Source organism: Pipistrellus hanaki (genome assembly GCF_964339955.1).
Source record: "Pipistrellus hanaki genome assembly, chromosome: 14".
In the NCBI taxonomy this organism is placed as follows: Eukaryota; Metazoa; Chordata; class Mammalia; order Chiroptera; family Vespertilionidae; genus Pipistrellus; species Pipistrellus hanaki.
Genome location: NC_140516.1, coordinates 15139855 through 15162384, shown reverse-complemented (window position 1 = coordinate 15162384; position 22530 = coordinate 15139855). Strand labels below are relative to the sequence as shown.

Genomic DNA, 22530 nt, shown 5'->3' with positions numbered 1-22530 from the left:
GTCTTATAAAATGAGAGCCAAGGAAATGAACCAAATATTTTTATGAATTTATGATCACCTGTGAAATTTCCCTGAAAACCCGCAGCTGGGAGAGCAGAGGAAGGAATTTTTCCTTTTTGAGAGGGGAGAGAGTCTGTCTGAGGACACTTCTTGCCCTGAAGGGACAGCACACGATAAGCTAGGGCACCCTTGGGGTACCGCTGGGCACCTTGTAAAGGAGGCGGTTGCCCTGCCATCATGTGCAACTCTGCAAATGTGTTACTTCAGAAGGTGCAGTGCCCCCGTCTAACTTCCTGTCCCAGACTGTCACAGGCTCGATGGGCATGAGCACTCAGCCACACACTCCTCTCTCCACGGGTGAAGTGTAGAGAGGAAGCTTGAGTTTGAAATGTAGCCTGGGAAAATCCAAAATATTTTCTGGACAACTTAGATTTTATGATCCTGGTCCATTTACATTTAATTATTGTGCATTGTTTGCTAAAGCTGAAATTCCTGCCCACAAAAATGTGTCAGCCGTCATGTGAACTCCCTGCCTACAGCATCAGCTAAGTCAGCTGACATGCATTGGAAAGGACAGTCCTCTACGGCTGGTCTCCTTTCTGGAACGCCTGGGTTTTATAGGTTCACACAGACAATTTGCCTCCATTCATTCAAGGTTTCTCTGAAATTGAGGGAAGCAGTGAGAATATTAGGGATATTTATGTCTTTGGTCATTAAAATGTTTTTGATGGGGTATTTGTCCATGTGCTAAAAAATGCATGCTTGAAAACTCTATTATCCACAGTGATGCCACGGCTAACTGTGAATACATAAAGTTTATAATGTTTCAATAAGCTGATGGAATATATTCACTTTGGAACTATCTTAGGGAACTACTTGTCAATATAATCTGTATATTTCAAAGCAGCTGACATGTGCCAGCGGCCTTTTCCTTTGCAGTGGAATGAGTTTTACACGTTCGTTATCAAATCAAGCTTCCCCCTAGTGCAAAATTCCACCCATAACCTTGCCTACAAATGACCATCCAAATATTTTTAAAATTTTCCAAAGACTCATCCATTGCTGGGTAACTGGACGAAATGTGCTTCCCCATAACCATTTGTTCTTGTTTTTGTAACAGAATACCTAATTCCTCTTCCACAAGCCCTGTCCAGATGTTTGAAAAGTGATACGCACATTTTTCAGTCTTCTTTTCTCCAAACTGTAGTTCTCAGCTTCTTTCCTGGTGAATAATCTTAGGCTTCCTTCTAAGTCTGCCCCTCTTCCTCTGGATGCCAAGTTTGCCCATTACTCTCCTAAAGGACAGCCTCTGGGTGTGAACACAGCACTCAAGACGATTGTCTGACCAGAGCAGAGCTCAATGAGACCGCAACTCTAACCTCTCCGGTTCTGAGCAACTCTCTTTCCACCAATGGATTACCAATGGATGAAAAATTTAGCCCAATGCTAACCCTGAACCCTAGATAGTTTTGAAATAATTCCATAAAAGGTATTTGTGAAACATGTGTAAGTCAACTTGGGGAATCTTAAACAGCTACTTTTTTGGGAGCTTTAGATGATTTCTTTCTGAACCCCAGAAAGTCAAAATACAAGACCCAGGAGGCGGACCCAGGATGTCGCCGGCTCTGTGATCTGCACTATCACGAGGTGCCCCTGAGGTGTCCCTTTCCTCCCCAGCCCCAGATCCCTGTTCCGCCTACATCAGTCTGAATGAGCCCTGGAGGAACACGGAGCACCAGCTGGACGAATCTCAGGGCCCGCCTGTGTGTGACAGCCACGTGGGCGGGGAGTGGTACCGCTTCACCGGCATGGCGGGGGACGCCATGCCCACCTTCTGCATCCCCGAGAACCACTGCGGCACCCACGCCCCCGTCTGGCTCAACGGCAGCCACCCGCTGGAGGGAGACGGCGTGGTGCAGCGCCAGGCCTGCGCCAGCTTCAACAGGAACTGCTGCCTCTGGAACACCACGGTGGGCGTCAAGGCGTGCCCCGGAGGCTACTACGTGTACCGTCTGACCAGGCCCAGCGTCTGCTTCCACGTCTACTGCGGCCGTGAGTCCCTTCCCTGTGCCCTCTGTCCTCCCCGCGAGGCATCCAGGGGAAAGGCGCCGGAGGACATGCACTTAGGGTGGCATCTCAGGGTCCGAATAACACGGCTTCAGGGCCACATAGACCTCCAGGCTGTGGTTTCTGAGCTCTCTCTTTAAATTTCTGAAACGTTCCTGGAGACCAGAAAGGGAAAGGAGCTATGCCTTTGATCATTTCTGCTTTATCTTGTCTTCGCTCCTTTTGAACAAGTCATTGGAAAATGAAATGTTGATTTAGGTTATCTAAGTAGAAATCAACATTTTTGAGTATGGAGAATCCCTTTTTAAAATATATATTAGACATCCATGGGAGAGCATTGTGCTTAGTATCTATTGATTTTTTTAAAAAAATTATATGGGAAGGAGCTACTTTAGGTCAGTAATACTTTTAAATAAATTTTTGTTTTCTCAGTCCCCTCAATTAGATATATTTAAAAAATAGAGCATATAGAAAAGTAGAAGATAATGTTTATTTATTTTTTAATTTATCCTTATTATTGAAAATATTACAAATGTCCTTTTTCCCCCCTCATTGACTCCCTCCTCCTCACCCCTGTCCCCTCCCCAGGCCTTCACCCCACTATTGTCTGTGTCCAGGGGTTATGTGATATGAGATAATGTGTATTTAACCCACAGCTCATGTTTGTGAGGGATTAGATTTTCAGAATCTATGGCCAACCAAGGGCCTATGGATCTGAAGTTGGGAATCACTGATCAAAATCCTGGGCGGTGTGTCTTTCCGCTGGGTTTACGTGCTCCCTGCACAGTGCGCGTTCTCTGGATGTTGGCCTGACGCTGGTGTCCCATGACGGAACTCCGGCAGGAGGGTCCTCTGGGGCTAGCCGATCACACAGGCCATCCTTATCCTCCCGTAGACTTCTACGACATCTGCGATGAGGACTGCCACGGCAGCTGCTTGGACACCGAGTGCAGGTGCGCGCCAGGGACCGTGCTGGGCCCCGACGGGCAGACATGCTTTGGTAAGAAACTCGTGTTGAAGTAGAAGCAGGCCCTTTAAAGACCAAAGGGACAAATCAAAAACGCTCCTGACTCAGACCGCCATCGTCCTTCCGGTCTGTGCCGCAGAGCACCTGGAATCCTGGGATGGAGTTTGCCCTTGTAGTTCATAACTAAAGCTTCGAGCCAGGTTAGTGCCATGGTGAGGTGTAGTCTAGAATCGTTCTGTGCAATCCTGGAGTCCCTGGCCATGGGTGGTTATGGAGCTCTTGAATGACAGTGACAAAAAAAAACGGAATTTTGATTTTACCTAATTTTAATTTAAAAACTGACACTTGACTCAGTCGTTGAAAAACAGAAAAGATTTGGAATTAACTTGAGTAACCAAATGTAAATTTTATGACTCTATATAGATCAAGTATTTCTCATGAAAATTTAGCATCCAAATTGAGACAGGCTATAGGTATAAAATGTACACTGGATTTCGAAGACTAGTTTAAAAAGTGTAAAATGTCTCAATAATTTTAATAATGATTATATATTGGGATGAAACATTATGGGCATATGGAGTAAATGAAGTATTTACTAAAATTAAATTTGCCATTTTCTTTTAAGAAACGTTTAACTATAACTACAAGAAAGATTTTAATTACTTGTGTAGCTTGCTTTGTAATTCTACTGGATAGCTTTGGCCTACAATTAGCTAAGGGCAGACTCCTACAGCTTCATTAATATGCTTTTGGTTTCTCAGAGTAGCAAGAAAGAGGGGTCAGATTACTTGTGGGAAATCCAGTTGTTTAATTGTACATGCTTTGTTGTCTGTAACTGGAAGAAAGTAAAGTGGAAAAACGCAGGATTAGAGGTCCTTTCTTCTCCCTTTAATGTTATGGATCTTTTTGTATTCAGACTCAAATGGACTTAACAGAAGTCTAGTGAGGAAGGGGAGGCCTGCCCACACCTTCTCAAGAAGAACAGGACAGGTCAGAACAGGTTGGGAGTGAGAGTGTAAGGCATGTACATGGCTTATTTAAGAAAAGCTAATCTTCTTTGCCTCCTAAATGAGCTCCACCAACCATGCTGTGGCGCATGTTTAACCCTCCCACCACAGTATTTAGCGCTCTTACAAGGTCCATTTTGACTGTGTGACTTAATGCCAGAATGTTTGGGGTGCAGGAGACAATGGTTCCTGTAGTTTCCCCTCACCCCTCACACAGCGCACGCACAGACACACATCTGTTAAAAATATTTGGCTTTTACTTAAAGGCAGGACTTGCTCATTCATTGCTCTTATTTGTGGTTTTTAAGTATAATTGACATACAATATTATATTATTTTCATATATACAACATAAGGATTTATATACTTTATGATGTGATCACCACAATAAGTCTAATTCATTCATTTTTTTTGCCTTTATTTTAATATAACTTTGAATAGGTAATATATTTAAACTAGAGGCCCAGTACATGAAATTCATGTATTTGGTAGGTTTGGGGGGGCGAGCCTCAGCCTGGCCTGCACCCTCTCACAGTCCGGGAGCCCTCAGGGGATGTCAGACTGATGGTGGGGAGCAGGCCTAAGCCGGCAGTCAGGCATCCTTAGTGCTTCTGTGGAGGTGGGAGAGGCTCCCGCCACCCAGCTCTCACCAGCCGTGAGCCCAGCTTCTAGCACTGCCCGCCAGGGAGCAGCTCCTGCGTGGAGCGTCTGCCCCCTGGTGGTCAGAGCACGTCATAGCAACCCATCATTCTGCTGTTTGGTCAATTTGCATATTAGCCTTTTATTATATAGGATAATTCCTAAATTAAATAGCATGAAAGGTATACAGTGAAATGTCTAGTTCTCTTCATTCATTCCATTTCCTCCTCACCCCATTCCAAGTAAACTCTTGTATTATTCTCTTATGTGCTTCCAGGGTTTTCTCAGGCAGGTATAAAAAAATGCAAATATAGATGTTAATTTATTGCCCCTTTCTTTGCACCAAAGGTCAAATATCATGCACATCATACATGTCTCTTGCTTAACAATTTAACTTGGACATCTTTGCCTACCAGTACCTAGAGAACAGACCCCAGTTCCTACCTGGAGTCTGTCCCCCAGTTTCAGGGAGATCATGAATTCAGGGAGATCTGAAATTACACGCAAAGTTTATGTGCATGTGTCAATTTTCTCCTAGTTTTTTTTTTCTCTTTAATGTAATATAGTGGGGTATTTTTTTTTAATTTCCATCAGTAACTATGTTTGTTTTTAATGGTTTAACATTAGTGACTATGCAAATGCTTCTATCTTCACATTTCTTTTCTTAACTGTAGATGACATATGGCAATCCTGTGCTCTAGAACCTTCCATGGCTCCCTCTATTTTCAAAATTATGTTCAAATGTCTGGTGTACAAAGTCTTTCACAATCTGATCTCTGCCTGCTCCTCCCCCCACCACCACCACCACCCCCACGTGGGATCTCAGTATGGAATCAGGGCAGTCATCACCATCAGGGCCGGCCACTTCTCATCTAGGAGGCCCATTTTGTGTCTCCTTGTTTCTTTTTGTTTCTTTTCTTTATTTTTTTATTGTCTAAAGTTTTACATATGTCTCCTTTTCCCCCAATTGACACCCCCCCAGCCATTCCCACCCCGGCCAAGCCGCCACCGCCCCAGCATCTGTGTCCATTGGTTATGCATGATGCAATATAATTTTTATTACTTAGTTTAAATTATGTAATTTTTTTTCAGGCAGAGAGAAGAGTATAGGAAAATAATATAACAGATACTCATGTACCCAGAGTTGACTATAGTTAAGTTTTTCTCTTCTTTTAAATTTTACAGATACAAGTCAAGTCATCTCAGTCCATCTCACTTTTCTCTCTCACCCTCCAGGGGGAGTCAGTGTTTTGAAGTTGGTGCGTGTCCTTCTGGTCCCTGCTTTTATGCTTTTATTATTCATATCTGTACCCATAACAATATGTAGCAGAGCTCTGTGTGTTCTTAAAATGAACATAAAAATTATGCCTTACCCCATGAAAGTGGAATTGCTGGGCATAGGATCAGAGTCAGGCTGTAAACAACAATAGGCCCCCGGATAACAATGGCTTAAATAACAGTGGCTTAAACACGTAGACGCTTATTTCTCCTGCACATAAAACAATCAGTAAGCAGGTCAGCCCTGCCACAGAGGCTGGCTGAGCACTGGGGTGGCCACCTCCAGGAGGGCCGCCAGTGCCTCTTCCCACCCACTGAAGGTTCTCATCTCAATGACCATGTTTTTGTTTTTTTTAAATATTTTTTATTGATTTTTTTTCCTTTTTATTTACAGAGAGGAAGGGAGAGGGAATAGAGAGCTAGAAACATCAATGAGAGAGAACCATCAACTAGCTGCTTCCTGCACACCCCCCCACTAGGGATGTGCCCACAACAAGTGTACATGCTCTTGACCGGAATCTAACCTGGGATCTTTCAGTCCGCAGGCCGACTCTCTATCTACTGAGCTAAACCGGTTTCGGCTACTATGTTTTTAAGCTCAGCATGTTTGTTTCTCAATTTTGTCTTATCCTTTTACACACTTATTTTGGTTGCTATTCTTTCTTTTTAAAAAACAAACAAACAAACAAACATGTTTTATTGATTTTTTAGAGAGAAGAAGGCAGAGGGATACATGGAAACATTCAGCTGCCTCCTGCACACCCCCTACTGGGGATCAAGCCTACAACTTGGGCATGTGCCCTGACCAGGACTTGAACTAGGGACCTCTTGGTTCATGGGTTGGGGCTCAACCACTGAGCCACACCAGCCGGGCCACCATCCTTCCTTTAATCTGTGTGGTGATTTTTTAAAAACCTCGTACAGATGGATTTTTCTGGATCATTTTGTTTATCTCCGATCCAAAGCCCCTTGTTTGTTATCTTGCCAACTCTCTCTCGTAGGAAATTATTTCCTCGTGGTTAGTATTTCATGGCAAACATTTTCTGATGTCACTGTTGTTGTTTTCGGGGCAGGGGGTGGGGAGATTCTATTCTTATCGCCCGGTTTATGGGAGTTTCACCACAGAGCAGTTTTTCAAGTGCTCTGTCAGGCGTCACAGAAACTGCACAGGCCTGGCCACGCTCCACACCCCTCTCTGGCTGCGATGTCCCCGCACCATGTGGGAAGTGTGAGCTCGCACGTCAGCCCCGCAGGCCTGGGCTGGGGCTCCCGCGGCTTCTGGAGGCTCTGTCTCCCTGGAGCTCCAGGCAGAGGCCTCCTCACTGCCTCCCCGGGCCTCTCCTGAACTCATTCCGGGGACACTTTGCCAGGGTCCCGGATGGGGTGTCAGCTCCCGTTAGCTCCTCCCCTGGACCTGAGGCCATGCTTCCTGCCGCCTCCGGGTGTTTAAGCCCCGGTCCCTGGCTTAGTCCTATGTCCAGGCCATGACCAATGTAGCTCCCACGCTTCCTTTTCTTTTGTTTGTAGAAGGAGGGGGGTCGACATTTATTGCCAGTTGTGCATTTTTTTTTTTTATGACAAGAGTCCCTTCTTTCATCAGATTCTTCCAATGACTTAACAGTGACGATGTGCAATGTGAGACTATTCCAACAGTGAAGAGAAATGTCGAGGGCAGTCGCTCATGTATGGCGGAAGACTGCCTCAGAAATGTCAGATGCTTTCTCCTGCAACGTATGTCCCTTTAGTGCCTTTAAAACACGGTTGAGCCGAAACCGGTTTGGCTCAGTGGTAGAGCATCGGTCTACGGACTGAAAGGTCCCAGGTTCGATTCCGGTCAAGGGCATGTACATTGGTTGCGGGCACATCCCCGGTAGGGGGTGTGCAAGAGGCAGCTGGTCGATGTTTCTCTTTCATCGACGTTTCTAGCTCTCTATCTCTCTCCCTTCCTCTCTGTAAAAAAATCAATAAAATATATATTTTTAAAAAATAAAAAATAAATAAAACAAGATTTGATTTATAAGTTTTTATTCATTTGGCAAATCTCCAGGAGCTCATTGGAGAAAGCGAGGCTCCCCAATGCAAATAAATAGGTGAGCGTAGGTGACAAAAGGAATTTTATTTCTCCACAGCTTTGCCCTTAGGAGGGAATTGATAAGAAAGTAGATACCTTCTGCTTCAGCAGGAGGCAGATGGACAAATAACTCGGTTGAGGAGTCCTGGCTGATAGAAGTGATGAGGCTGAACCTCAGCCAGGGGGCTGGGCTGAGGAATGTGTATCAGCAGGAACGGAAAGGATGCGGAGGTTCTGCTAAGGGGGCTGAGAGACTAAGTTGCTCAGCACTATGTAAGTGGCGTGTTTCTTCTCTACAGATGAAAACGAATGTGAGCAGAACAATGGTGGCTGCAGTGAGATCTGCGTAAACCTCAGGAACTCATATCGCTGTGAGTGTGGGGCTGGCCGTGTGCTGAGAAGTGATGGCAAGACTTGCGAAGGTGAGAATGGGTGAGAGGGATTCACATCGAGAGCCCAGGCCACTGGCTTATTCTCGGCTGCTCCTGAGACTGCCCCCTGTGAGAGAGAGGAGCAGTGTGGCTGTGCAAGGGGCGGACAGAGGGGCCCCTCATCGTCAAGGATGCCTGCAGATAGGAGTCACCGTTAATTTTGTCTCCAAGGTTTCAAAGAAGGGAGTTGCATTTTGCAAGAGGCAAAGAGCACATATTTAGAAAATAAAACTGGGAATTCTGTGTTTCTCAATGTTTAATGCGCCCACAAATCACCTGGGTTCTTGTCAGAATGCAGATTCTGGTTTAGGTCTGGGATTGGGCCAACATATTGCATTTCTAAGTAGCTAACTTCAAGGTGACACCTATGCTTTGACTCCAAGGAGCACACCGGGAGTAGCAAGGTGACTGAGGCGGGTAACATAACAAGTGGTTTACAGCAGCAAAGGGGAAACAGAAGGACTGGGAATCCAACCAACTGGCAAGAACTCCGATCCATCTAGCCGGTCCAATCAAATTCTATTCTGTTTCTTTTCCATCAATAGTACTCTTATAGAATTTTGAATTGAGTGAACCAAATATTACAGCAATTAAGAAATGACTTTGGGTCTTTATTCCCCCCAAACATAGTAACCGTAGTAACAAGTCCAGATTGAAGGGCATTCTACAAAATGACCAGCTTAACTGGGTAGAGCTGTGGGTGTTGTAAGATTGCTCTTTGTAGCTATAACATTTCATACACGTATGTTGTGGGCTTTCCTGCTTCTCAGTGACTGTTAGGCCCCAGTGATGCTGTGACGAGGTAAGGTAAGCCCCCCGATGCCAAGTGCCATCCCAAGAACCAGAATTTCGGGAAAGGGGGGCTCCACAGTTATCCCCTGTTCTTTCGGTTTTTATTGCAGACATCGAAGGATGCCACAACAGCAATGGGGGCTGCAGCCATTCTTGCCTTGTGACCGAGCGGGGCTACCAGTGTGAATGCCCCCGGGGCCTGGTGCTGTCTGAGGACAACCGCACTTGCCAAGGTAGTGCTTGCAGGGGCTGGACCTCTGCTCTGATTCCTGCTCCCTCTCCCCCGCCCGGCTCCCTGCCGTCCTCGCCCGGATGTGTCGAGATTCTCATCTTTTAGGACGCCAGCTCTTTCAGCAGTGTGTGTCCCTGCATCTTCATTCTGGAAACATACAAACAAGAAATGACCTAAGAAAAGATTACATAAAAAAAAAATTACTTTGCTTTTTTAAAAAGTGTGGTGAAAAATATTTAACATAAAATGTACCATCCAAGCCAATTTTAAGTGTATAGCTCAGTAGTGTTAAGTACAGTCACGTGGTTGTGTAAGTATAGTCACATCTCCAGAACTTGTTCACCTTGCAATCTGCAACTCTACTCTAACTATTATAATAACCAGTAACTTCCCATTTCCCTCTCCCCAAGCATACAGTATTTGTCTTTTTATGACGGATTTATTTCACTTAGCATATGGCCACAAGGCTCATCCATGTTGTGGCATGTGACAGGATTTCCTTTCTTTTAAAGAAGGACAATATTCCTGTGTGTGGATATACCACATTTGTTTACTCAGTCATTCATGGATTGGCATTTGGGTTGCTCTTGACGATTGTGAATGATGCTGCTATGGGTGTGGGCATGCAAATATATTTTTGAGATCCTGCTTGTCATTCTTCTCCATGAATATCCAGAAATGGGATTTCTAGATCATTTGGTTTCCTTTGCTTTTTCATCTTTGATTCTCCCACCCCCCCCAATTTCTGTTACTAATTGTAAAACTAATACTCAATTTAGAAGTGTGAGACACAAAACAGTTCTTCTGTTTCCTAGCAGGTTATCGGGCTGTGAAACTAAGTTGGAAGCCCTAGAGAACTGATTCCTCTCCCTGCACTTACAACAGGAGCCTCAACACTCCTCTGAGAACTGTTTTTCTGGAAACCTGGTGATTTCTGTCCAGAACATGATTTCATTCATCCAAGAATTTTTTAATGAGCAACTATCTCTGATTTCTTTTTACTATACCACTTGTTATAATATGTCCTCAAATATTGATATTCTCCTCACATATTTCCAGACAGTACCCATACACATTCCTTTTAGGGTGTTTGTAGAGTTGGAACCCTGAGGAAAAGCAACCTTTTTATATTCAGTGAAAGTGGAATTTATAGCCAGGGTAATGGTTTACTGAACAAAGACAATTCATTCATAACTCCTCCCCAAGTGCATTAACACTGCTTTTATTACCTATTTTATGGAGCAGTAATTAACGGTAAAGCCGAAGCGGTGCCATTATATAATGTAAGCCTGCATCAAAGCAGTCGTTTTCTGAATTGCCAATAAATTGTGTTTGTGCTAGGTTAGTCCTCCGGTGTCTCAGTTCACGGAGTTATGTCAGCCATACTTTGAAAAATGTCCGTCGAATTGAAACTTGAACATACTAGCTCCTCATCGGGGGGGTAATATCCTCAGGAGCATCATTTGACCACGGCTTTGGGAGGCAGGAGTCCCGGTTGTATTCACCAACCTGCTTAGAGCCTCGTAGATTTCCTTGAGGAGAGAACGGAAAGCTGAGCCTGCACGGTGGTGAAATGAATTCTTCTAGAAGCCTCCGCCGGGCTCTCGGTCTAACGGGAGCCCCTCTCTCCGCAGTGCCCGTGCTGTGCAAGACCAGCACCATCGAGGTGAGCGTGCCCAGGGACCTGGTGGGCGGGCTGGAGCTCTTCCTGACCAACACCTCCTGCCGGGGCGTGTCCAACGGCACCCACGTCAACATCGTCTTCTCCCTCAAGACGTGCGGCACGGTGGTCGACGTAAGTTCCCCCGGGGCCGGGGAGTGACCAGCAGCCGGTCCCTGGGGAGCGAGTGGACAGGGGTGTGCGGTACGGCTTGTCTGAGAGGAACTATTTCCATAGGAAAGAATGGATTTCACAAAATCTAACGCCACTCGTTTAACACATCGATTATTGCACACGAGCTGTGGTCCTGGCACCAGGGGGATAGGAAGTTAAAACGAATTCTACTATTTCTGTTCTCAAACTGCCTGATCTCCAACGTGTGCAGACATTGTACCGAGTGTTTTCTCACTTGGAGAAAGCGACCGATACACACGGAGGCCCATGGATGAGGCAGCGATGAGCCCACGCATGGAGCCACGTGGAGGCAGAAGGTTGGCACTTACATCCAGGAACCTGTGCACCTCCCTCTGCTGGGGAGCCTCGGGGATATGAAATAGAGATTCCTGATTTTTAAAAAATATATTTTACTGATTTTTTACAGAGAAAAGGGAGAGAGTTAGAAACATCGATGAAAGAGGAACATCAATCAGCTGCCTCCTGCACACCCCCTACCAGGGATGTGCCCGCAACCAAATTACATGTCCTTGACCGGAATCAAACCTGGGACCCTTCAGTCCGCAATCCGACACTCTAACCTAGGGGTGTCGAACTCAATCAGAGAAGGGGCCAAAATCTAAAATCCAGCCTAAATCGCGGGCCGAATGGTTTACTGAACAGTCATAAACTGACAATGTCATAAACTGACAGCTGAGTGCAGTGATGACAGCGCGGTGCGGGCCACATTGCAAGGCCTGGCGGGCTGGATTTGGCCCGCGGGCCTTGTGTTTGACACATGTGCTCTAACCACTGAGCCACACCAGCTTCGGCATTTAGAAACATACACAGTCGTATTGAGGTGACGATGCACACAAAACATAACATAAAAGAGTTAGTGTTCCAGGCAAGAGGGGCTTTCCCTTCGGAAGCCAGGAAGGGACAGACCTGGAGCAGCCACGGCAAGCAGGACTTGCACGGGTGTGGGAGCATGGGTGTGGTTGCACGTGGCTGACAGGCGGAGAGCAGAAGAACGGGCGTTCAGATGGGACACACATGAGCAAGTCCCAGGGACGGGAATCCCCACGCGTATGCTGGGCTCTGGGGCCTCCCTGACAAGGAGCTCGTTCTGGGGGAGAAAGCTGGAGGAGAGGTGCCCCCAGACATCTGCCTTGGGCGCTAGGGTGAGGACTTGGGGTTCAGCAGGCCCGGTGTGATGATGACATCAGAAGGAGCAGGGAAAGAGGACTGGGTCCTGGGGACCAGTGCAGAGGCCCTTGTCATCATTTAAACCAATGGGTTTTGTTTTTCTAATGTGATTAAGATAAAAACCAGAGCGCTGTTAAGCCCTGGGGTGAGCTGTGGAGGAGATGTCCCAGAAGGTGGTCAGCGCTAGGCGAGCTGTGTTTATTCTCTGTGCACAGCAGCAGGGCCGTGCCCGTGAGGCGCCAGGCGGGGCTGGATATAAAGCTCTGAAAATCATGCAGCCGCTGAAGTTCTGCAGGCCGATGAGGTCAGCATGAGGCCTAGGATTACAGAAAAAATAACACGCAGAGGCTGCTCTCTCCGAAAACACTCGAGCTTTGAATGTGCTGATTCTGCACAGCTCAGCCCTTAGAAGTAGCATTCCTGAGGAACCGTGGGGGTGGACCATGAAGCAGTATGCAAAGAATCATTGAAAAGCTCCAGGCTTCAGCAGCCCAGTGTCTCATGTGCTTTGAGGTTTGGAGATGGTTCTGATTAAGAGGAGGGGGGAAACTGTAGGAATGAATGTGAGTGACCTCTCTCTCCCCTCTCTCCGCCCGGGCCGGGCTCAGGTGGTGAACGACAAGATCGTGGCCAGCAACCTGGTGACAGGGCTCCCCAAGCAGACCCCCGGGAGCAGCGGGGACATCATCATCCGGACCAGCAAGCTGCTGATCCCCGTGACCTGCGAGTTCCCGCGCCTCTACACCATCTCCGAGGGCTACGTGCCCAACCTGCGCAACGCGCCGCTGGAGCTCCGCGGCCGCAGCCGCGGCGTCTTCCCCTTCACGCTGGAGATCTTCCGGGACCGCGCGTTCGCGGAGCCCTACCGGGAGGCCCTGCCCACCCTCAAGCTCCGGGACTCCCTCTACTTCGGCATCGAGCCCCTGGTGCACGTGAGCGGCCTGGAGAGCCTGGTGGAGAGCTGCTTCGCCACCCCCACGGCCAAGATCGACGAGATCCTCAAGTACTACCTCATCCGGGATGGGTAACGGCGCTGCTAACCGCGTATTTTTTTTATATATATATTTTTTATTGATTTAATATATTTAATATATTTTATTGAGAGGAAGAGAGAGGGATAGAGAGTTAGAAACATCGATGAGAATCATCGACCAGCTGCCTCTTGCACACCCCCTACCGGGGATGTGCCCGCAACCAAGGTTCATGCCCTTGACCGGAATCGAACCTGGGACCTTTCAGTCCACAGGCCGATGCTCTATCCTCTGAGCCAAACCAGTTTTGGCTTAAATCGTGTATTCCTCCCAGGTCACGTCCGACCTCTAAGTGCACACGTGTACTCGGTCCTTTCCCAGAATGACTCAGCACTCTGGCCAGCTCTTAAGTAATTCAGAAACCACTTATTGACATGTTGGAGGTGGAAACTGGGGAGGGGGAGAGGAGAGTCAAAAATGACTCCAAGGGATCTGGCTCAGATGACCACCTATATATGCCATTCATCAAGACAAGAGGGTATAAGTAGAAAAGCAGATGTGAGGTTAAAATATTGAGTATGGTCATTCTGAATAACAATATTGAATTGTAAACGCCAGCAGGATGCACAGGAAGAGAGGTCAGGGGGCACTGGGAAATGCATATCAGACCCAGGAACGAGGTCAGGACCGGAGGGAAAAGAGAGAGTGCCCGTCTGTGGTGGAAGCTGTGGGACTGATTCACCTGCTCCGAGAGGGCAGAGCATGAGTGCCAGGTGGGGCTGCCCAGTGCGAGGGGAGGAGGAGCTGGAAGCAGCGAGTGTAGATGCCTCTTCTCAGACGCTTGATTAACGAAGAAGTAGTTGGTAGCTTTTAAGAGAAGAAAGATCAGGCCGATGTACTTTTGTTGGCTTGCTTTTACCAAGGGGACTTCATATCTCCTAAGGCTCCTTGGATTGCTAGTAAGAACCGTGTGTGTCTCAGGTGCCATGGGGAGCTCAGCGGTCTCACGCCCTTTGCTCACGTGGCCAGAGTGTGCACACAGACACCCACACTCAGAGGGCCAGCTCCCGTGTCTTCCTTGTCCTCCTGTCAGGAGGCATGTCTCAGGCAGGGCCGGGGGCTGCAGTGTAAGGGAAATGGCCTCCTAAGACCACAGCAAGTGTGCCCCCTGCCGTGCACCCCACCACCTGGCCCCGTAGACCCTTGGAAACATCTGCTTTGCTTGCACTTCTCCACATCTCTCACCACTGCTGCTCACAGTCTCTTGCTAAGTGATTGTCAATCCCTGATGCACATTAGGATCAACCAAGAAACTTAAAAAAAAAAAAAATTTTTTTTAATAAAAAGCCCAGCTGGTGTGGCTCAGTGTTTGCGTGTCAACCAGGCAATCATGGTTCAGTTCATAGTCAGGTCACACACCCAGGTTGCAGGCTTCATCTCCACTGGGAGGCATACAGGAGGCAGCTGATCAATGCTTCTCTCTCTTCATTGATGTTTCTCTATCTCCCTCTCCCTTCCTCTCTTAAATCAATAAAAATATTTTTTAAAATAATAATCACAAAGCCCAGACCTCATTCTCTCTATTCCACTCTCCCTGACTTAATTCCAGCCCTTGTTATCTTCCAACACAGCCTCCTAACTCTCAGTTGTGGGCTCCAGGGTCCCGGGGCAGCCGTTCCAAAGGAAGACATACAGATTGTCACGCCCCTGCTGAAAACTTTTTAATTGCTCTTGATTTCCTCTGGTTGGTAAATGTAACTGTTCACCAGAGGGAATGCTTCTGGCTTCAGAGTCCTGGCGTCTCTCGGTGCTTTTAGAATATGGAAATTTGTCATTCCGAGCTGCTTTGGATGGCAGTAACAAGCTCACTGTGGAGTCTTTTGGAATTATTGCCATCTTAGAGAGTGATCTCCAGAAAGTTTTAAAAGGAAAAGTAGAAGTATCCTTATTTATTTTTTAGTCACATACTCAATGCTATGTAGATTAGGGAATTGATTTCCTTTGGAGAGAAGAGTGGATTTTTGGCTCCTTTTTTATTTTTATTTTTATTTTTTACAGTTTTATTGGAGTACTATTGGCATACAATTAATACACGTATTTAAAGTGTACAGTTTGTATATATTCATGAAGCTATGACTACCTTCAAAATAGTGAGCATTTCCCTAACAACAAGAGTTCTCTTCTGCCTCATATTTCCTTTGCAAAAATAAATGTATAATCATTCTTCACTTACTGGGAAAACATGTAATCTGCAACCTCAATTAAGCTTGTGAAGTTTATTAATATATTCATTATTCAGACTCTCAGTTGAGGACATCTTTTATTTAGACAGTTCTAAGAAACTGTGCTACTTAATTTTCCAGCCCTCTGCATACAAAGCAGAAAAAAGAAAGCTGTGGAAGACATTAAAATGCTTAAAAAGTAGAAGGCAAGAACTCAAAGACACAGCTGTGTGGGCCACGTTAGTAAACAGGCAGAGTCCCATCTCCAGTACAGTAGTGGGACACAGTACTGGGCACATGGATTAATCCCACAAAATAAAACTCAGCTCTCAGCGTGCCTCCCTGTGCCTCCCCCTCTGACCTCTACCTTCTCCAGTTTCTGCTCAGGCCGGAGGGAGCTGTGAGCAAGTCCCAAACTCTATTGTTCCTTACACCCTTCTGCCTCTGTGCCTGCTATTCCCTCTGCCTGACGTCTTTCTTCCTATGTAGTCTTTACCGGTTATTTCCTCCAGGAAGCCTTCCTGGATTCCTTCCAGCCTGACTAGAAACCATCCTTCCGTCTACTTCCTCCTCAGTGCCTAGCCTAGAGTGAGGACCACTGAATATTTGCCTAATGGATTATTTTTTTAAAATTTTATTTCCCGTCTTCATTTATCTCCCGTTTGCCTTCTTCTACCTCCTCCCACACCCCCTTCCCTCAGACAATCACCATTCTGTTGTCTGTGTTCATGAGTCTCTCTTCGTTTTTGCTTAGTTTCTTCACCTTTCTCACCTAGCCCCCCAACCTCCAGCCCTCTCTGACAGGAATCAGCCTGTTTTCTCTAACTATGGAGTCTAAGGAGTCTTTGCATAAGTATCATAATAGTGCAGAGCCCTTAAATAAACATAATGTCACACTTATAAATTGTTAGATGATTCATGATCCTCAGCGTAAATTTAAATGAGACTGGTTTCCCCTGATATTTAACACACGACTCACCTCCCTCTAGTGTGAGTTGATATGTGCTCTGAGAATGCAAAATAATTTCATACCAGCCTAGGAAAGCAGAATTAGAAAGTTAACCCTCCAAAAGAAGAAATCTATTGAATTCCAAAGTCAAATATTGGGCAACTTTTGGATGATCAATTTCTTTGGATTGTCATATGTCATTGGCCTTTCGTTTAGTGAACTTAAAGCTGATAGGACTAGCATTATCTAATCACAGTAAACACCAACTCAAGATCCAAAATTTGTCCTGGGTCTTAGTCTGCAATGTGTTACTCAGAAACAGCTCTTTTTGCCTCATTTTCTCTTTTAAAGAAAAAGTGTAGTATTTCTATTTATTTTTAAATTTAAGAGTATATTTTATTCAACCAAGTTTCTCCAAAATATTACCATTTCAACATCTAATCAATAAAACTATGTTAGTGATTATTTTACTTAGACTGCTAAGTCTTTGAAATCTAGTGTATATTTACACTGTAAATACATCTCAATTCATTTTTATTTTTTGTTTGGTTTTTTGGTTAATCCTCACCTGAGGATATATATTTTTCCATTGCTTTTTTTTTTTTTTTTTTCCCAGAGAGAGTGGGGGTAGAGAAGAGAGAGAGAGAAACATCAATGTGAGAGAGCCACATCAACTGGTTGCCTCTTGCACACACCCCAACAAGGAGTGGAGAGTGAGCCTGTGTCCCAGGGATGTGCCCTTGACTAGGAATCAAACCTGTGACCCTTCAGTGGGCAGGCTGATGCTCTGACCACTAAGTACACTGGCCAGGGCTATTTTATTTTATTTTTATAATTGATTTTAGAGAGAGAGAGGCAGGGATAGAGACAGAGAGAGAGAGAAACACTGATTTGTTGTTCCACTTATTTATGCCTTCCTTGGTTGATTTTTGTATGTGCCGTGACCAGGGATTGAATCTGTAACCTTGATGTATCAGGATAATACTCTAACCAACTGAGCTACCTGGCCAGGGCCTTTATTTTATTTTTTTATCCCCAATTTCCCAGCCCCTACTGCTTTCAGATAAAGAAAATTTGAAAATGCTGAAACACTTAGTGAAAATGCCATTTTAATAATGTTACATTATTATAATAAACACTGGGCTATAAGCTCTTGATTTCATAAACCATATTATTCACCTTTATATCCTCTGCAGATCCAGCAGAGTGTGTTGCACAGATTAGATGTGCAATAGGATTTATCATAGACCATGATTAGAAGATGATAAAAATTAATTTCACCTAAGAAAAACGAAAATTAACACAAGAAATAATAGAAATTCATTATACGTTTAGGTCCTCTTCAATTCAGAGGAATAAGCTAGTAATAGAAATACAAGTCAAGATGCCTTATATTTAAACAATTTTATTGGCCTTTTTACTGCACTGAAAGAGCAATTAGCAGTTCCTAGCACGTGGCCTGTTAGCACCAGGAGCAGGCATCCGGTTTCACAGGCTTTTCTATCTGATTTTCCCCACTTTCCCCTGGGCTGGTAGACGGGAGCTGTTAGGTATCCATAAAAAGAAAGATGCACTTATAAGAAGGAAGTTCATTTAGACTCCATAATGGAAATGATACTACAGTGTGACCCTCGGCCTCTCATCTTTAAGGAGAAAAAGGTTCGTAATGCTGAATCTTGGCCTCCAACTGGAGAATCCATAATACTTCTTTCCCCCAGCTGACCCTGGGGTGAGCCTAGGAGTTCCCTTTCAGCAGGAGATCTGAGGTGCAAACCCCACAACCCTGCCAACCTGCAGCTCCGTGTTACGTTTGGGAAGAAGAATTAAAACAATTTGGCAGTGAATGACTTTCCCCCAAAAGAACCAGCTATTTATTCTCTAAGAAACTCGGATCTTCATGCAGCTCTTCGATGCCAATGAACTGGCGTTTGGCTCACCCTTAAATTCCCTTCAGGGGTGAACTATCTATTGGGTATTCATAACTATTTATGAAATCTAAGGAAAGGCTTTCTCAAACCAATCATAAAGCATGGGAATGCAGAATTCCTGAAACATATTACAGTTAAAAACACAAAAGGTACCTTTGAAATAGACGCTGCTGCTGTTGCTAATACTTCAACACACTGACTTGGCCGGAGGTCCGTGTGCCAGTTGGTGGGTGGGTGAGTGACAGGTGGGACAGACAGGGCTGACGAGCAGGGCTGGGTCTGAAGGGAATTTCCTTTTCCCTTCATTCTCAAAAAGCTTGCGCGCAGCCCAGCCTCCTCCACCCAGGCCCCCTCTCCTTGGACCAGACACGCTGGCCGGGGTTGATTTTCCACCTCTGCTTAAGCAATCAAGGCTGACGTGCCGCCCTGCCCTGCCTCCAGCTGTGTTTCAGATGACTCCGTGAAGCAGTACTCATCCCGGGATCACCTCGTGAAGCACTTCCAGGTCCCTGTCTTCAAGTTTGTGGGCAAAGACCACAAGGTGAGTGAGCCCCACCCTCCAGCCCACTCCCTGAGCCTCCCCTCTTACTATCCCACCTTGGTGACATTCTCTGAGCCAATAACAGTTATAATCCGCATTGCCTCTATGGAAAATGCTACAAAACTGGCCATCTAGAAGCTTAGCACCTTCATGAATGTCGTAATATCGGCCCCTCCCAATACAATAGCTGTGTTTGTTCAAAGAAAGTACTAGATGGGCAGGTCTGGGTGAAAAAGCCTGAACTATGGTCACGTGGTAAAAAGTAAGCACAGGAAATTCACAGAAAACACAAATAGTGAAATATTGAGTGGAAGTGGTACTTAAAATGCCAACTAAAACCATTATAAGACTCTATTAATACATATATATATATACTAATAAAAGGGTAATATGCAAATTGGTCAGGATGCCCTCATAGTAACAACCAAACAGCAGGCTGCCTGGGGCGACCAGGCCAGCAGGGTCGGGGGGACAGTTGGGATGACCAAGCCAGCAGAGAGGGGCAGTGAGGGGCAACCAAGCAAGTGGGGGAGGGCAGTTGGGGGCAACCAGGCTGGTTTGGGTGATTGGGCCTAAATCGGCAGTCAGACATCCCCCTCCAGCAGTTAGGAGCCAGCGGCCCTGGACTGTGAGAGGTCCTGGATTGTGTGGGCTCCCGCTGTGCCCAATCCCCTAAACCAGCTTATACTGGCAGTCAGATATCCCCCAAGGGGTCCCAGATTGGAGAGGGTGCAGGCTGGAGTGAGGAGGAGACCCCCACCCCCTGTACAGGAATTTTGTGCACCAGGCCTCTAGCTAATGTATGAAAATTATAAATCACAATACTCTATAAAAAGTATACAGTGGCCTTATAAATTGGTATACTTTCTGAAAAGTTGCCTGGCAATATTTAATAATAACCATAAAATAATCATGTTCTTTTTCCTAAAAATTCCAATTCTGGCAATTTCTCAAAAACAAGCAAGCAAAAGAAGAAAAACAAGACTTAACTGGATATGTTTATAGAGCATTGTATAAGGAGAGTGGGGGGAAAAAGCCCCCAAACAAACAAACAGGGCTGCCGTGTATCAATTAGCACAGTGTTAGGTAGTTATTGAAGTGGTATAGAAATATGGAAATATAGAAAAGGGAGACATGAAAAGACTTGTCATGACAGTTTACATGTGTGTTGAAATGCTACATTTTTTAAATGTACATACATGGCTACAGAGATTATAAGCGGCTATCTATCATAGGGTAAGGTGGAAGGTTTTTGTTTGAATAGAGTTGTTGAAACATTTCAACAAAAAGTTCCAGAGACCAGTGATCTTTTCCACGCTGCATGCAAGTGCATTGATGTCCCTCCCTGCTACATCCCCGCCCGGGAGGGCCCACTGTGTGGGGAGTCCTGGGTCCCTCCTCAGCCAGCAGCTGCTTGGAGAGCCACTTGCAGGAGGAGCTGGGAGGAAGGACCAACCTGACACGGAGGTGCCTGGGAGCGGATGGCATGCCTCCCTCTGAGGCAGGAAGGAAGATGCTGGGGTCACTAGGTGCTGCCCTCACAAAGGTCGCTCCTGGCCCCACACCAGTGAATCCCTTACGCTTGCGGTGTCTTCAGTCTCCGAGGACTCTGTCTGCTGCATGGCTGGGTGTGAATTTGGGCAGATTCCCTCCCTCTCTCCCTGTTTCCTCATGCGTAAAACGGTCATGATAGCATCTGCCTCAAAGGGTGTTGTTTAGATGACATGAGATGACATACAGGAAGTATGTGGGTTAGTGCCTGGCGATCGCTGTGACCGTGGTTTCTGTTCCTCACAGGAGGTGTTCCTGCACTGCCGGGTGCTGGTGTGCGGGCGGCTGGAGGAGCGCTCCCGCTGCGCCCAGGGCTGCCACCGGAGGGCGCTGCGGGAGGCCCGCGGGGCGGACGCCCTGCACCCCGGGGAGGACGCCCTGCACCCCGGGGAGGACGCCGGTCTGCAGAGCCAGGTGCTGACAGGCGGCCCAATCCACATCGACTGGGAGGACTAGGACGCGGACCGCCCAGCCCTGGCTTCCGGCTGCCCGCCTGCTTGGAGCTTCTTCCCGTGACCTCTGAGGACATCGGTCAACGCTAGATCCCTGCCCTTCTTCAAACATCCCGTGTGGGTGTGGACGGACTCCCGGACTAGCTCCCTCTGACCTGGCTCACTGCGGACCGGCCTGACCCTGTCAGGGCTGCATCCTCCCAAGGTCAAAGCTATGCTGCCCACGCAGAAGGCAGCGCACCGATCCCCCCGTTGCTTTTCTACAGTCAACCGCCTTCTTAGTAAATCACCCAATCAGAAGTTGGGCATGTCATTTCAAATTAAGAAATTAAAAAAGTTAAATAGTTGCTTGAAACGATGACTTAAATACCCAATGATCCCTTAAATATGTAAATAATATTATACCCTGAAATTTCAGTTCAAATACAGAATAGTTACCGGGGACCCAGAAGTTTATCCATATAAGTGTGTACTAAAAATACTATTTGGTTTTTCTCTCACACAATATTTTCTTTTGACATTTTTGTGTTGTCTTAAGAAATATCCTCAATTAATAAATGTTATTAAATTCATTACCATGCATTTAGGTGGTTCAATGACAACTTTAGACAAAATTAAAATGTGGTGTCATATGCTGTTATTTGGCATTCTGTGTCCTCAGACGGATAAGTGAATAGAAAAAGGTATAAAATTACACCATGCTCTATTTTGTAGGTGCTTCATTAATTTTATTGAAATAAACCACAGAGATAAATCTGATCTGCAGTTAAATCCAATGTCTTAATAAGCCAATTAATTTCATGGGTTTACATAAGATCAGAAAACAACTTCTCTTCTTTTGCTTTTTAGAAATGGCTGCCATCAACCATCCTTAATGGAACCAGTGATATTAACAAGAGGAAAGGAAAGGAGAGAGTGAACTCCATCAGGGGGTTTGCCGAATTTTTCTGTAAGGGCCTCCTGGTAACTGTTCTGGGCTTTCTGGGCCGCGCCGTCTCTGCCACAGCTCGGCTCTCGGCCCGGGAGCAGCCACGAACACACGTGGGCCCGGTTATGTGCCATCACACTTCCCGGCAGCGGGGGCTGGGCCTGAGTCAGACCATGGGCTTCCGTCTGCCAGTCCCTGACCTCGGTGGCCTCAGTCCTCACGGGGCGTCAGAGTCGCTTTAGAAATCACCAGCACAGGCAAACCTCAGAGATAGTTCCCGTCTGCTTCCAGACCCGACAACAAACCGAGTCTCACAGCAAAGCAAGTCACATGATCTTTTTTCTGGTGGAAGGGCTTGCCTTCAATTTGTAAAAATGCAACACCTGTGGAGGGCAGGCAAGCCGAGGCAATGGCAGGTGCGCCTGTCTGTAGGTACCCCCCCCCCCCCAACCCCCGCCAGAGCCTCTGTGGCTGCTGCTCCTC

The 22530-nt window shown here is 46.2% G+C and overlaps 1 protein-coding gene across 1 annotated transcript in view; it reads left to right on the top strand.

Moving 5' to 3' along the window:
- Positions 1 to 22292, top strand: part of OIT3 (oncoprotein induced transcript 3) — a 28029-nt gene extending 5737 nt beyond the window's left edge. The window contains exons 3-10 of the mRNA XM_084904951.1: positions 1678 to 2052; positions 2963 to 3067; positions 8328 to 8450; positions 9362 to 9484; positions 11118 to 11278; positions 13114 to 13529; positions 19017 to 19116; positions 20914 to 22292. Coding sequence (XP_084761077.1) covers positions 1678 to 2052; positions 2963 to 3067; positions 8328 to 8450; positions 9362 to 9484; positions 11118 to 11278; positions 13114 to 13529; positions 19017 to 19116; positions 20914 to 21123 — 1613 coding nt within the window. The 3' untranslated portion in view covers positions 21124 to 22292. The remainder of the gene's footprint in view (positions 1 to 1677; positions 2053 to 2962; positions 3068 to 8327; positions 8451 to 9361; positions 9485 to 11117; positions 11279 to 13113; positions 13530 to 19016; positions 19117 to 20913) is intronic.
- The last annotated feature ends 238 nt before the right edge of the window (positions 22293 to 22530 follow it).